At 47.8% G+C, this 16,843-nt stretch overlaps 1 protein-coding gene across 1 annotated transcript in view; it reads right to left on the bottom strand.

The window, feature by feature from the left end:
* LOC147750913 (arylsulfatase A-like) overlaps nucleotides 1-16,843 on the bottom strand; it is a 495,797-nt gene that overhangs the window by 52,044 nt on the left and 426,910 nt on the right. Inside the window, exon 7 of the mRNA XM_086937290.1 lies at nucleotides 15,863-15,990. Coding sequence (XP_086793416.1) covers nucleotides 15,863-15,990 — 128 coding nt within the window. The remainder of the gene's footprint in view (nucleotides 1-15,862; nucleotides 15,991-16,843) is intronic.

Raw genomic sequence — 16,843 nt, 5'->3', positions numbered from 1 at the left:
CAACGGGAGTCTTTCTTCACCGAGGCTTGTTAACCCACCTAGTTACCCGGGCAACACTTCCTGGTTGCAGCAGACGCGGTGAGACTCTGGCTCGCACGCTCCGCGAATAGCTTAATCCTTTCGGGTAAGTCCTCCACAGGCGATATCTGCCATCTTTTGAATCAGCTGCCGATGTGGGGCCCCTAAACTTACCCGTTTACTCATCCTGACCCTTTGCCCTTGCAGATTGCAGAGTGATCTTTTCACTTTACGGATATTTTTGAAACATCTGCGTTATTGAAAAAGGAGCTGGAACCAATCTACCCCTTTTTTCTACTATCCCGCTGTGGTGAGGTAGGCTAAATTTAAATAATCCACAATGTACACGGCCATAACGATGTCCTTAGCATATGAGTGATTGGCGCCTATTTTATTAATGTCCTTAGATACGGATAACGACAACCGCAAAAAGTCCCAGCAAAAAACAACCGAAAAAAACCCCAGCCCTGTCACGGACCACGTCTTTTCGGGCCGCCTTTTTCTTCCTAACAGATAACTCCGATTATGCTCTACATGCCTCAGTATAACCCCCGACCTTTAATTTAATCTAACTTAATTTAAACCCTTTAATCCTTCATTAACGGACCCTTTCCGTTTATTCACTGCTTTGGGACTTTAATAGACCAGTTTAAGTAATTAGTTCTTTTTCCTTCCATTATGTTTAGGAATCAGCCCCACTTTACCCCCTACCTTCCCCTCACGTCCTGATGAAGACCCGCGCAGTAAGGGATTACTGTCCTACATTTTCTGGGTCGAAACGTAGACATTCATCTACAACCAAGAACTCCTAATATTAGCTTGATAGATTCAGCAACCTAGGAGTCTCTTCTACCAAAAAGTTTTGTTGATATATGCATTTTATTTGACCTCTCGTATATGGATCAATGGCATTTATGATTTGACTTGTGGATTCATGCATATGAAATCTGATTAGTGATGTATTAACTATCAGAAATGTGTTTTTCCCTTGCACTCTCCCCTTTCTCCTTGTGGGCGCATTTAATTTTGTGTATATTATTATTGATTCTTCAATCATTGAATGGCTAATGGTGCTGTGAGAATAAAAACACTATGCACCCTCATCTGTTTTGGATCAATTCAACTTAATTGTGTGATTATGAATAAGTGATTGCATGCAGCAAGAGGAGCAGCTGAAAAAGAGAGTGTGTGTCTTATTTGAGCTGGGGTACCTGCAAAATATATCCCACACTGACATCATGATTTTTTTGGTTAGGAAATGAGAAGCAAGGGAAAAATTGGTTTCCATGCATTCTAGAAAACCACACAAACTGGATGGAGCAAGCAAGTCCATACAATACAATACTCCCTCTCGCTGACTCTTCAGGCTCCCCTGCTGCAGGTTGCTGTGCCGCCTCTGTGCAGCTGTCGCGACCACTCGCCTCCCCACTCACGGCCTCCTTCCTCTCTTGTCTTGCCTGTTTTTTTGCTGTGATTGTCATTTATTTGTACCGTTTTGCATTTTCCTTTCAGTTTAGCCTGTTTAGCCGAGATTCCACTGACTGTTTGTTCCATGTCCAATTGCAGTGTCTAGTTAGCCGTTTTCTTTCCCGGTTTAGCTAGCATTTACTTTATTTACCTAATTTACTTGTGGTATCTGCTGTAAGCGAGCCAGCCGCCTCGCTGCTTGCTTACTGCTGTTTTTCACTTCTCCTGCTGCCCAATGCCCCTCCCTCCCCCAGCAACTACTAAATGGAGGCAGCAGTGTAGCCGCACAGTGGACACGCCACTGGTGTGCCGAAGACACACCAAAGGCAAGCCTGTCTGCACATGTCTGTACCTGAACTGCACCCAAATCCAGAAACACTGGCTCTCCAGCCACCAACCGATACTCAACCACTGGGTTCTAGGACCTGGATGCCACAACAAATGTTGCAAAAACAACAAGTGATGGACCGAATGTGGATCAATGTCACACATTCCCCCAGTCAAAAGATCTGGGCCCAAATCCATCGTTTTTTTGCACTCCACACCACCCTGGGTTAGACAATGGCGATATGCAAATCAGCTCTGACCCTGTTGCCCCATGGGAACATTCCAGTCCGAACTACAAAAGCCATGTCCTTCCCAGAACGGAATCAAGCATCCGAGGACCGGACCGGTTTCGAGGTAACACCTCTCATCAGCCCGGCTAGCTTGACTCCAAGTGGTGTGGAGTGCCTGGGACCCACGTCTGGGCATCCCCAGCGCACTTAGGGCGGCAATTGCAAAAACAACAAGTGATGGACCGAATGTGGATCAATGTCACACATTCCCCCAGTCAAAAGATCTGGGCCCAAATCCATCGTTTTTTTGCACTCCACACCACCCTGGGTTAGACAATGGCGATATGCAAATCAGCTCTGACCCTGTTGCCCCATGGGAACAGTCCAGTCCGAACTACAAAAGCCATGTCCTTCCCAGAACGGAATCAAGCATCCGAGGACCGGACCGGTTTCGAGGTAACACCTCTCATCAGCCCGGCTAGCTTGACTCCAAGTGGTGTGGAGTTCCTGGGACCCACGTCTGGGCATCCCCAGCGCACTTAGGGCGGCAATTGCAAAAACAACAAGTGATGGACCGAATGTGGATCAATGTCACACATTCCCCCAGTCAAAAGATCTGGGCCCAAATCCATCGTTTTTTTGCACTCCACACCACCCTGGGTTAGACAATGGCGATATGCAAATCAGCTCTGACCCTGTTGCCCCATGGGAACAGTCCAGTCCGAACTACAAAAGCCATGTCCTTCCCAGAACGGAATCAAGCATCCGAGGACCGGACCGGTTTCGAGGTAACACCTCTCATCAGCCCGGCTAGCTTGACTCCAAGTGGTGTGGAGTGCCTGGGACCCACGTCTGGGCATCCCCAGCGCACTTAGGGCAGCAATTGCAAAAACAACAAGTGATGGACCGAATGTGGATCAATGTCACACATTCCCCCAGTCAAAAGATCTGGGCCCAAATCCATCGTTTTTTTGCACTCCACACCACCCTGGGTTAGACAATGGCGATATGCAAATCAGCTCTGACCCTGTTGCCCCATGGGAACAGTCCAGTCCGAACTACAAAAGCCATGTCCTTCCCAGAACGGAATCAAGCATCCGAGGACCGGACCGGTTTCGAGGTAACACCTCTCATCAGCCCGGCTAGCTTGACTCCAAGTGGTGTGGAGTGCCTGGGACCCACGTCTGGGCATCCCCAGCGCACTTAGGGCGGCAATTGCAAAAACAACAAGTGATGGACCGAATGTGGATCAATGTCACACATTCCCCCAGTCAAAAGATCTGGGCCCAAATGTTGCAGCGCTTCTCTGCAATCAACTGAAGGACCCATCGTCTGCCACCATTGCTGCTTCACAGGCAATTCAGAACCTCCCACCCACAAAGAAATATATTTTACATCCTCCCCACCGACCGAGAACACCCGAGAACTTTTCCATTGACGCACCCTCCCTCTGCAAACACAGCATCAACATCTAGGACATGATCACCACCCTCACATCCGGCGTGATCTTGGTCACGGAGGCATGGCGTAACCCCTCTTCAACCCCTGACAGTGCAACACCAGATGTCTACAAGATTATACACTACGACTTCACCAACAAACACGGAGGAGACATTTCAATCATCCACAAAGATGCTCTCTGCTGCACTATCACCAAAGCCGAGGTCATACCGATAATGGAACACCTCAACTTACAACTTCAAACCAATTGCAAGATGACCATCAGAGGCACCCTCGTTTACAGGCACCCAGTTCTATGCCCCTGCTTTGACGATGCCATCTCCGAATCCATGACCCCACTAGCTATCGACTCCAAGCACTACATTTTCCTCGGTGACCTCCACTTCCATCTTGACAACCCCAAAGGCGCCAAGTCCACCAACCTAGTGGAAATCATCAGCAACATCAGCCTGGCCCAACTGGTCACCAAATTTACACACAGCGCAGGACACAAGTTGGATCCGATCTTCACAGCCAGCAACAGAATCAATCACAGCCACGTCACCAAAATCACCTGGACCACATCATCAAATACACCTTCACAGGCTCCACAGGCACCAAAACCAGGCCTCTGGCTCCTACCACTGCAGCCAAGCCAAAGTGACAGAGACCCAGTGGACTGACACCATCAACACTGCCCAGCCCTACACCACTACCAACCTGGAACTGACTGTCAAGAACTTCTCCACCTGGATAACCAACTGCACGGCAGAATCATCCCATTGAATTCAGTCAAAACCGGCAGATCCACCAAAGAAGCTAGCTGGTACACACCAGACCTTAGGACCGTTAAATGTAACTGCAATTAACTAGAAAGATTAAGGTACACCAACTGAGACTCCACCAACCGGGCTGCCTTCAACAAATACCACCAATGCCTCAAGGACTCTAAAAGAGACGCCCTGAAAGCCTTCCTCAAATCAAATGGCAAGCGCAGCAAGGAACTCATCAACATCATCAGAGAGTTCTCCCACCTGTCAACCACCGAGAACACGATCCACCCTTCCCAGGAACTCTACAACACACTGGCGAACTACTTCCTAAACACGATATTCAGCATCTACAGCAAATTCGAACTCCAACCCACTGACCTCAACAACCTTCTCACACAAATGGACACCACCAACAGCCACACACTCACTGCATGTAATTCACTTACCACTCAGAACAGCACAGCGATCATGAGGTCCATCCACTCCAGAGCACCCAAGGACCCCTGCCCCCATCACTTCTTCAACCTTGGAAGCAAAGAAATCAGAGGTGAACTCACCCCATCATCATTGCATCCATCACAACAGCAACCTTCCCCGACGGATGGGAACACTCAGCGGTCCTACCCCTCCTGAAAAAACCTGCAGCAAATCAAAGAAATACTGCTCCATATTGCCGCTCCTATTCCTAGCGAAAGTCCTTGAGAAGGGCGCTAGAGTGTCCAGCAGCAAGATGCCCGCTGCTTATTAAGGCTCTGCTGATCGATGCTACGTTTCTGCATTTTTCTGCAGTCATGGTGCTAGATCTGAAGCTCCTCTGCCTTGTATGACCTAGTAAAGTGTGTGAGAGGCTGTTGGAGCCCTTATTTAGGTTATTTGAAAGCCGAAAACTGTGAAACCTCACAGGCGCCATTGAGATCATGTGGCATACATGCAAAGCTGAGCCTGTCGGGCTAGAAGGCTGGAGAAGTGGAGGAACACCTAGCAGTGGGTGGCCACCCCTACGGAAATCGTTTCTTCTCTCCTCTGGAAGCCCCCTTGGAGCAGCTTGGTGTGGTGATTGTGGTGAAGGAGGTGAAGTGGGTTCTTGGAGGGGGTGACATGGCCGTGTTGGGGCCTGGCGGCCGCTGCTACTCCTTTCACAATCTGCGCCTTGCTGGGGGTGATGGCAGAGGCCCACCATACACGCTAGCTCAGTGAACTTGGCCCCCTGGAGGAGTTGCCCTTGGTGATGCCACTGAACTCCTGGCACCCATCGGTTGCTAGGACTGCTCCTGCGATGCCCTAGTAAGGATGATGCTCAGTCTCGGTGTGTGTGGGGGGCTCAAGCGTGCCTGAGCTGAGTGCGGGGTGCCTTGCTGTTGCTGCACGCAGCACCAGGGCAGTAATAGGCGGCAGTCTCATGCACCACGAGTGACACTAAAGGACCCTGCACCCCACCTACCCTTGCACACAGACCTGATTGTGCCCTGGATTCCCCGAGTTAACCACCAGCTACTGCCTCCTGTGGGAGCCTATGGGCCCCACCAGTAGCCTGACATCCAGAGACCCTGCACAGCTGTGCGGGGGCCCAAACTAGTGCAGCAGGCCCTACGGGGTAGAATCTCCAGCTGGTTTGTGCTAGCTATGGAGCAAGCCTCCCCCCTAGCCCACATTCTCTGTCCTTGGTGACACTGGCCTGCTCTTTCACCCTATTTGGCAGCAGTGATTGATATGGTGTGGCAGGGCCTAGAAGACCTGTTAAATATTTGTGCCACTACTCATTACTGTCACTCCCCTAGTCAATCCCAGCTACTCCTGAGCACTGGGATTGCTGTGGGCCATCTGGGTTGTAAACAAACAGGCCGCCCTTGGTACCAACTTCAGCCCTCCCCATCACGCTGGCCTACTCGTGTCCCCGATAGGACCCTGGCTGCAGATGGAATGTAGCAGGGCTTAGGGAGGCTGCTGAACATTTCTTGCAGCTGTGACACTTAGCTGTCCTTTGCCTCAGATTTGTGGTTCCCAAAGGGTGTGCTCCAGATGCCTCGGTGCCCCTGCTCTCATTGGCCCTACACAGTCAAGTGACCATGGCAGGTTGCTCAATATTGGTGTCCACCTGTCCTGTGGACCATTGCATCAAGGGATGCCAGAGGTGCACCAGTCCAAGCTGGTCTTCAAGGAGAACCAGCAGATGCGCCACACCGAACTGGACAAAGCCATTGTTGACCCACAAGAGCGGCCTTGAGGCACCTCTCTGTAAGAAACGGAACTAAAAGAGGCCCTTATTGATGTTAAAAAAAGCCTGCATGCTATTGATGCCAAGATTGATCTCCTCACCAGCCGCCTTGACCGAATGGAAGAGAGAGTAGAGAGACACAAAGATCGCCTAGATCACCTTGAGGGACAACTCTCTGACACAAACAATACCCAAACAGCCACCGGCGAACATTTGCTCCAAATTGACAAAGTCCTAGAGATTATTAAACAGAAAAACGAAAACTTGGAAGTGCGATCTCGGCGCAATAACCTCCGTATCATAGGGGTCCCAGAATCCACTACAATAGACAGAATGGAAAAGATGTTGCAATCTTTGCTTGCAGACTCTCGCTCAGCGGTCGAGTACAGAGGACTCATAGGTCGCTCTGCTTCAGAGCTCTAACTGACATGCCAGTCTGACCCATAATCGTCAGACTCCTCAACAACTGCGACTGTGACACAAACCTTCGGCAAGCCTACAAGTGCCGCTCTATTCAGTACCAAGGGAAGGAGGTCTCCTTTTTTTCCAGACTTCACGCTGGCAGTGCAGGCAACTCACTCCACATTCGTCCCGGCCAAACAAATACTTAAGAAGGCAGAATTTCCATACTCGCTGCTCTACCCTTCAAAGCTTCATATACTCCATGATGGGAAACTTGATTAGTTCACAGATGCCAAAGCCACCCTGACATTTTCTTGTCAGATCTTAGCCCGAGTGGCATCCTCCCAGTCTTCCTCGGCTCGCCTTGAAGAGGGCCGAATCAATGACAATTAATAATGCTGCATAAGCTGGCGATCTTGTGTTTTTTTCTTCTACTATTGATACCGAGCCTCCATTCCACCACTCTACCTCGGCCGTAGAGACTCTACTAACTCTTACCCAATATGAGAAACATTTTAGGAACCTCCCCAATGGCTACCTTCCCGGCATACCACGGTCCCTGTGCCTCAAGTTCACACACTGACTTCTTTCGGTGCGTAAACACTTTACATTGCCTGCCCAGTTCTTTCTTTAAATGGGTTGCAGGCCTGGCTCTCTGATGCCACCATGTATGATTTCCCTAATGAAACTCTGTGGTTGGGTTGTGGGATTGGGAAGGGGGTGGGTTGGATGGGTTCACCCGAGTTACCTTGTTAAAGTGGGTGGGAAGTAACAATTTTTGTACGGTTTGTATTTTTTACCCCTTCCCTGCATCATCCTCCCTTTACATGACATTTCACATCCCATGCTTTGCAAAACATAAGCATGTGGGTTTATCCTGTATACCTTTGGGCCTTGCTTGGCCGCCACTTATCACTACATGCTATTCCCCTTCAACAGTGGGATGACCGCGACTAAATGCCTGATCTGGAACATCTGCAGGTTGAGCTGCCAGCAGAAGGCCAGACCAACAGTGGCGGCTGCCTCCGAATGGGGGTTTTGAGGTGGGGAATAGATAAAAAAGTAAACTTACCTTCGCTGCTGCGGTCCCGCACACCTCTCCTCCATCCAATTCATCTAGTGGTAGCAGCGGAAGCAACCGGGCTCCAGTACTCTGCCAGCCAATCACGACGTTGCGCAAGTGTGATAACACTTCACAGACACCCAGTCATTCTTGTCGTGATCTACGGTTCAAATGTTGACAGCCCAGAATTCTTCCCAAGACAAAAAAGAAGGGGAGGACAAGGAGCCAACAAAGGTCCAGTACCTAGGCTCTGAAAACAATAATGAAAAAAGTGGTGGAGGTACTGTTCCTATCAGGAAGCAAAGAGGACAGAATGGTGGACGAAACAATGAAGAAAATAACTGGTACAAAGGTTAAAATAGATTGTCTAACCCTGTGGACAAATCAACTATGCTCTGTACAACAGAAGCATAGGTTAGCACACAGCTAGTAAGTGGCTTCTGCACACAGAGTGCAAGAGACCTAACCTCCTCTGCTCACAAACCTTTGTAACAGCTATTTTATTACCTATGCTACCTGAAGAAGCACAACAGATCCTTTTGTTTTGGCCCATAGGGTGTAAAACATGTCAACTTGACCACACCCAAAAACTTGAACCTACTGAGGTACATTATGCCCCTACAGTAGGTCTGACCTATTTACGTTTTTCTTAATCCTGCCAAGAGAGCCATCACATTAAAATCCAGTCTGGTATCTCTTAGACACTTTTAGACTTCCTCCACTTCTCCATACACATTCACCCACCCCACACATTAAAGATGTTCTCACACTGATACTTCTCATCAAACAGCAAGAATAAAATGATATCTGCCAAAGCGACCCTTGGTGAGGTCGGTAGGGCATTGTAGCACCAGCCCTGTGAGGATCACACCCGATGATGAAGCATGACACACCCAGGGATGTGTGAGGGTACCAAAAAATAATCCTTAGAATCCCCCCTTTTTTCATCCACGGTTCTGTCCTCTTTGCTTCCTGATAGGAACAGTACCTCCACCACTTGCTGTAGCCCGGAATTCTTCTCAAATGTCTAATGGCCTGTGACAGGGTGCGGTGATATGGCGTGGCGATTTTAATGTATTATTCAACCCCAAAGCAGACATCTCCGGTGTCCTGCCCCACTCCGCGCCAACCAAACCCCATAGTAGCTGCGCAGCTCCACACCCTGATGGACGAGAATTGACTGACAGATGTTTGGCAGCTAAAACATGCATGCAGCTCATAGGGCACATGTATAACATCTGCGTGTGGCGCGTGGTCACAAATTGACTACTGGCTACTTACCCAAGATGATTCATGCGGACAATCTCAGTGTCACACTTGCCTCGCACACGCTCGGATGATGTGCCAGTGCTACCACAACTAACCGTGCCCTTAACTCTTGCGGGCCTTTACTTGGTTTTTGGTACAAGGTGCACACTGCGATTATTGGCTACTTTGCCACCAACATGGGGTCTCTTTCCTCCCTGTTTACGCTGTGGGAGGCTTTTAATGTAGTTATCTGGGGCGTATGCACTGCGATGGAAGGGGCCGTTCTTAAAGCAATTTGAGCACAGCTAGAAAAGCTCAGGGGAGAATTCAGATACCTTGAAATGGAATACTGCACCACCAAGAGTGCCTCTATCTTGGCGAATATTTGTGAAAAGGTATTGGAATACGATGAGGAGGCCATGCAGGAAAATAACTATCTGACTATGGAGGCAAGTGCGCGCCGTTATGGTGAGGAAGACCATACCAGGAAGACCCTGGCCCACTTTCTCCATAAGCTGCCCGCTTCAGACTAAGTGGTTGAACTACTTGATGATTTGATGAACAGTAAAAATGACAATCCACCCTGGCCAGCCTACTCCAAACTATGACCCCCTTCTACACGCGACTCTACAGTGCTACCACGGTGTTTTGTGGAGAGGAACTGACCACTTACTTCAACATCATTTAGCCTCTGTGGCTGGATTGCACCCATTGCCTTTAACTAGACTACCCCTTTACTGAGGAGGAGGTGCTCCAGGTCAGACAGAGCCTCCCTGATGACAAAGTGCCTGAATTAGATGTGCTCACCACATCCTTTTACAAGGAGTAACTAGCCTGTTGATCCCACACCACCTCGCAATGTACAAGGATGCCCTGACGTCAGGCGGCTTCTGCCATCACTGCACGAGGCTGTAATGGTTACAATACTTAAACCGGACAAGATGGCGAATCAATGCGACTCATGCTAGCCTCTTTCCTTGATCAACGTTGACAGTAACATTCTTACCAAATTATTGGTGAATCATCTGCTCCCATTGCTGTCAGACAGCATGCCCCGACCAGTTGGGGTAATACTGGGGCGGTCTATGTTACACGACCTGCACACAATGCTTGCCCTCATGCAGCAAGTGGATCACCAGCTTGCCACTGTGGCCACCATACTGGATGCCACAAAGGCGTTTGACTCGCTGGAGTGGTCATTTCTCTTCTCCCTCCTTGCACGCCTAGGTCTCAGCCTGCGATTTGTGAGCCTAATTTGCCTTTTATATACCTCCCCAACGGAAAGATTACAATTAAACAGGGTGATCTCAGACCCCTTACCGGTTACACGCAGCATGAGAAAGGGGTGCCTACTATCCCCATTCCTTTTTGCGGTGGCTATGGAGCCACTGGCTATGACAACACCTTGCAAACTGTGAGCTCTACTTTACGCCCATAGGATATTAGGGCGTAAACCAATCCAATCCAATCTAGATCCAGTCATCATATATGGTGGCTACTCTGGCATCCAAGTAAACTGGGCCAAATCCATCCTAATACCCCTCACAGATAGCATGCACCCTTTCGACTCAGAATACCTCTGCAATGGGCCTCGGAACCGGTACGATATTCGGGTATTTCGATCAGACACAACATAAATGTGCCTTGGCAGGCCAATTATGGCAGAGCTATGATGTGCCTAGAGAAGCGAATCACTACTCGGTGGAGGCTACCACTGTCCCTTGCTGGCTAGATTACGATTACAAAAATGATCGGGCTACCTAAATTCCTATACCTGTTCCTCAATATCCCGATTCCATTCACCTCACAATTTCTCCGGCACCTATGTTCCAATCCGATGTCCCTGGTCTGAGAAACAAATGAGGATCACATGGGAGATGCTCATACTACCTTCCCAGCATGAAGGCCTCAGTGCACCCGATATGACACTTTATACCCTATGAGATCAGGCTCAATATCTCCACTTCTGGCTATACTCCGTGCGCTTCAGCCCCACATGGCATTGGAGGCAGACATAGTGAGCCCATGTCCACTGTCCATTGTGCTCTATCGGCCTTACAGGCCCGTGGGAGTAGAATTACATACGTTGGAGTATGTCCAATGGGCTTGGAATGGCCTGCAACGCTGCCCTCACCTGCTAAGCCGCTACTCATCTTCCATTCCTCTCACATGAAGCCCCCGGCTGCAAGCGCTTCAAGATGATGGCGCCCAAGCGCGTGCACACAGATGCAGCCTTTACACCATTCCTGATCTCTACCCAGATGGTACATTTTCATCCCCCCTTTGCGACGGCAGATCACCTTAGGCCCAGTGTGCTAGATATTGTGCTATACTACCAGCTACATGCTACCTGTTGCACAATGCACCCGACGTTTCCTGTGCCCCGCCAAATCTCTATGTGCTTGAACACCTGCTAACAAGCACCTCTTCCTGCAAACTGTAACTCACCTACACTCAACAATGCAGGATAAGACACCAGAGTGCCCTCCCGCAGCTCACACAGCCAGGATCTTGACATTGAGCCCCCCGCATCACAGACGGTCAGTAGTCATATTGCTGGGGTCAGATTTTGCTGCTGTCAACTACGGTTGTGCCTCATTCATTTTAAATTCTTGCACAAGTTATATCACATTCCGCTGCAACTACTATGCATGGGGCTGGTGGATGAAGTGCGCAGTCTGAGATGCTTGGCTCCACAGGCCTCCTTCATTCACCTTGCCTGGGAATGTCCACATATGGCGGGATATTGGTCCAAGGTGTATTCCATTCTGTACCAGATAACAGGGTACCTGCTCCGATAAACCCTGCAGGTTGGACTCCTGGGCTATGCCAAGGATGTCCCTCCTGGACTCCTCACAGCTATGCTCTTGCAATTTACCAAAGAATGAGTTACTATGTACTGGGGCAGAAGGCCTGTACCTAAGGCTGATGCCTGGTTGCGGGACACGGGCTACTGTCAAGTACAACTATCCCTATACAGGGACCTGATGCCACCAAGCTCCCACCAGCAGGACATCTGAGAGCCATTCCTAGCTTACCTCAGAAGAAGAGATACCCCCACCCACATCAGGAGGGGTGTCGCTCGAAAGGGACACTCCTATAGGCTTGGAAAGTGTGCCGAATGCCTCAAATGGTCCTGACCCCCTAAATGTTTGAAAACTCTCGGAGCAAGTGCACCCTTCGAACTGTGTTCTCCTTCACCTTGCTATTGGATAGGGCATCATTGCACAGTTTCTCAACATTGCACCGTTTCTCTAAATTCTATGCTTCTCCTTCCGTAGTCCTGGTTTCAAAGTGATATGTTGTAGTGCTGATGTCATAAAGTCATCCAAATGTACTGACTCTGCCACCGAGCCCTTTTCCCCCTATCCCTGTCTCCTTTCTTCCTTCTCCACATTCCACCTTGTTAATTGTAGGCCTCACTGTTGTATCTGTTAAGAAATGTCAATAACAACATTTAAAAAAAGTCCTTGAGAAGGACAGCCTCACCAACCACAGCACTGAGACCACCCTGATCGCTTTCACCGACAACATCAGAATCCTCCTCGACCGGGGTGTAACCGCTGCCTTGATCCTCCTGGACCCCTCAGCCACATTCAATACCGTATCCCACCACCCCCACATTAAAAGACTCCAACATGTCTGCATCCAAGGAGACACCCTCAAATGGAACACATCCTTTCTCAGAGGGTGCACCCTGAGAATCTGCCTACCACCCTTCACCTTGGAACCCAAGTACATCATCTGCGGCGTCCCCCAAGGCTCTTTCCTCAGCCCAACCCAGTTCAACACCTACATAACACCCCTGGCTGACATGGTCAGAACCCACGGACTCAAGATTGTATACTGTGCAGAAGACACCCAGCTCATACTCTAACTCACAGAATAGTCCACTCCATCACCAGAACAAACTTCCACAACACCATGCTGAGTGTCGCCAATTGAATGTGGATCAACTGCCTGAAACTCAACACAAACAAGACAGAGGTGTTGATTTTTGGGAAAAACACCTTCTCATGGGACGACACCTGGTGGCCCTCTGAGCCTGGACCCACACCGACTGACCATGTTCATATCCTTGGCATCATCCAGGACAGCAAACTCACCATGAACTGCCAGATCAAAGCAGTCTCCTCTGCCTGCTGCCACAGCCTCCACATGCTCCCAAAAATATTTAGGTGGATCCTTGTCAACACCAGGAAGACCGTGACTCAAGTTCTCATCACCAGCCGGCAGGACAACGAAAAAGCGTTCTACAGCAAAACCACCATCCACTCCTCATGGGACTCCAGATTATACAGAACTCAGTGGGACTATTCCCAAGAACCCCTGGTCGCGGCAACAGCTCATCGTGGAAAAGGCTCCAGCTACGAATGTCCGATTAACTCCCTACATTGGGCCAAGTCCCTGGAACCCCCGGTCGCGGCGTCAGACCTCTAATATAAGCATATAAATAGAGGCGTACTGAACCATATTACCCATGTTTTAAACATCGATAAATACAAACGATCAGAAAAAACCTCTCGATACACAGAGGCTTCCCGTTCCACCAAACTAGATGGCTCCATAACTAAGAAAACTCAAAGAGACTTTGCCCCAGAATTTGAGCTCTTGCCTTAAAATAGACTGACCAGCACTTGTCCCACAACACATCCAGCGTCTATATTGACTACATCATAGAAAATTGTATTATGCCCTCAATCTTTTAAGATTACCTATGTTACATTTTTGCATACGTTGTCCTTGGCCCTGAGGAAGGTGACACTCACCGAAACTTACGTCGGCCCAACATCTACTGTTTTGGATACGAACTGGTTAATTCCATCACAACTAGTAGAACTGTACCATCTAGGTTCCCATGTGTATTCCATTAAGTACACCTTAGAGTTGCCAATTGTGTTAGTCTTATGTCTTGTAAAAATTTAGTCTTTGTGTTTATGTTGACAGATATGCTTCTTTTAAAACAGGAAACAGTATGACTGGTATGTGAGTATGTATGTTTGATTGTTAGGATTAGTTGTTACTAGAGGGCACTTTAAATGTTCTGCATTTCACGAAAACTCTCCTTAGAGAAAAAATATGTATGTAAAAATGATTAATTTTCCATTGACAACAAAATGATTTGTACAGTTGCACAAATGTTTCTTTAAAAATTCTTTTAAAAAAATGAAAAAAGATTAATAAACTTATATGTTTGAATAATACTTTAAAGTTTCTCTCTCTGGCATCTTTTCTTATAAATTTCTTAGATTTACTCAATGTCAAAAGAAATATAGGTCCCTACTGAGGCTCTGTACTTTTTGCTTGGTTATACAGAACTCAGTGGCCAGACTCATTCTCAACATACCCGATCGGACCCATATCACCCCCACCTCAGGAACCTCCAACGGCTCCCCAAACAGAAAAGATGCCAGTTGAAGATGCTGACACATGCCTACAAAGCCTTCAACGACTAGGGACCAGCATACATCAATAACTGCCTGAACTTCCACCAATCCACCAGACACCTGCCCTCTGCCTCTCTAACCAACATGCCCTACATTTGTCAAAACTACAGTGGAGTTTATTCCTTTTCCTGCCTCGCCACCAAGTCCTGTAACGACCTACACCTCCACCTGCGAACTTCGCCCTTGCTTGCGGAATTCAGAATGGGACTCAATACCTGGCTTTTCTACTGAGACCAGCTAAATCATAGCCCCTGGTTGCCCTCAGGGGTGATAAGCCGTGCTCTACATATACTGATTGATTGAATACTGAGTCTGGTAAAAAAATATAGGAGGTCTCTGTGACTTCATGCTAACATTTTTCATTTTTCTAAGATCTGACCATATGTAATGGTTGTGTCTCTGGAGTAGACTTCATGCAAAGGTACATTTTGCTAGACCAGTCTGTACATTAGCTTGCTTTGCCATATACCTATCTTATGCTCATGTAAATGTTAATTGACACCTCTTGTTAAAGCCTGCAGCCAGTGTCTCTTTCATATGTAATAGCATGATATTGCTGGAGCCTTGTTTCATCAATTCTGAAAACCATTGTTAAAGACTTTACTTTATATCATGAACACCTAAAAAAAGCCTAACTTGTTGATTGGGAAAAGCCCTTGCCCAAGAAAATATCTTTGAAACGTAATGATGGTCTAGCTTGTTTTCTAGCTCAGGGTCTACAGGCAGGTAAACTGTTGCATGGTACCTCACTGATAATGAGACTTACAGGGTTATTTGTGCACTGTAGTACAATTGTAGGGTAGGTGATTTGACCCTGATTATTCTTTAAGCCTCTCTAATCAACTTTTCTAAAATCTTGTGTATGTTTGCAATTTTGTGCATAGTAAATGCAGTGGCTGGGCATCAATTTTTGAATGTTACTGGTGTGCATTGCTGAGCTCTGAGTTCACAGCCCACAGCACCTTCCTGAGTCCGTCCTCGACAGCTCAGCCTCTCTATCATAAGAGTCAAGTGTTAAAGAGGGTTTGAGGTTCCCCAGGATACTCGAGTTAAAAAGTTACAGCTCGGGTTCAGGAACTTCAGATTACCTTGAGACTCCCCAGACCAGATTACACACGTAGAAACCGAGAGCGAATTGGTGAACACTAAAGGATTATGTTAAAAACGGAGCCCAGCACATCAGGTCTGACAATGTACAAGAGCAAGAAGTTGTGGTTAATGGAATTACTTACATGTCCACCCTTCAAGAGCACATTAGTAATGTCATATCCATCCAAGGTGACGTTGGGTTTAGATGCTCCAGTCAGCGTGACAATGGTCGGCAGGAGATCCAAAGTACTGGCCAGCTCATGGGTCACTCCTAGGGATGATGAAGTACAACACTCCGTTAGAGACAAACCCTTTTGTTCAGGGGCTTGGAGATACTTTCCATGTTTAGACCCAGGACATCTCCCCACTGAGCTCAGAGTCAGATGACGCTACTATTGATGAGGAAATCAAATTGCTCCAGACTACGTCCAGGCCCCAGCCCCCCTCCATTACTCTCAAAATATATCACATGGAGTCCAAAGAGTCTCTGGCTGCTGTCAATCGAATGTTTATTTCATTGTCTTCTATTAGGACTGAACCTATCTCCACTACTGCTCAGAGCTCATGCCTACTAAACTGAGATCCCTTCATCAGACACACAACAATAGAACCCTCTGGACTTAGGTGGACAGCTACAGGGTCAAATATAGCTTAAAGCTCTAAAAATGCCCTTACCCATATTCATGTTCTATTCGATGTGCCATAGTCCCAATATCACAGAACACCCTATAACACTCCAACCCCCGTACTCCTCACCTTCATTATAAGTGAGCAAAATAAGACAATGCAGTTGACCAAAATAAATGTCAGTTTTGTGCAGGTAACAAATGGTAAACCCTATATGTATATATATATATTCATATTCACACTCCCTTTCTTCCCTCTCTGGATCGAAAAAGGCACTCACAGGGGTCTTTGTCGTTAAACAGCTTTGATTCGTACAGTTAACATGACGCGTTTCGGCTTGCTCCTTAGTCTAATGTTTTTCAATTTCACGCCAAAAGACGACATTTTTTAAACATCCATAAATAATTCTCATGATCTACTGACATAACCAGCAACAGCTGACAAGCATATCCCGTACAAGCATGAGCGCCATCTTAGTACATATACTTTCTGAAAGC

The sequence above is a fragment of the Lissotriton vulgaris genome, chromosome 1_1, assembly GCF_964263255.1.
Source record: "Lissotriton vulgaris chromosome 1_1, aLisVul1.2, whole genome shotgun sequence".
In the NCBI taxonomy this organism is placed as follows: Eukaryota; Metazoa; Chordata; class Amphibia; order Caudata; family Salamandridae; genus Lissotriton; species Lissotriton vulgaris.
Note: the sequence above shows the minus strand (reverse complement) of the source record. Positions and strands in the feature narration are given on the sequence as shown.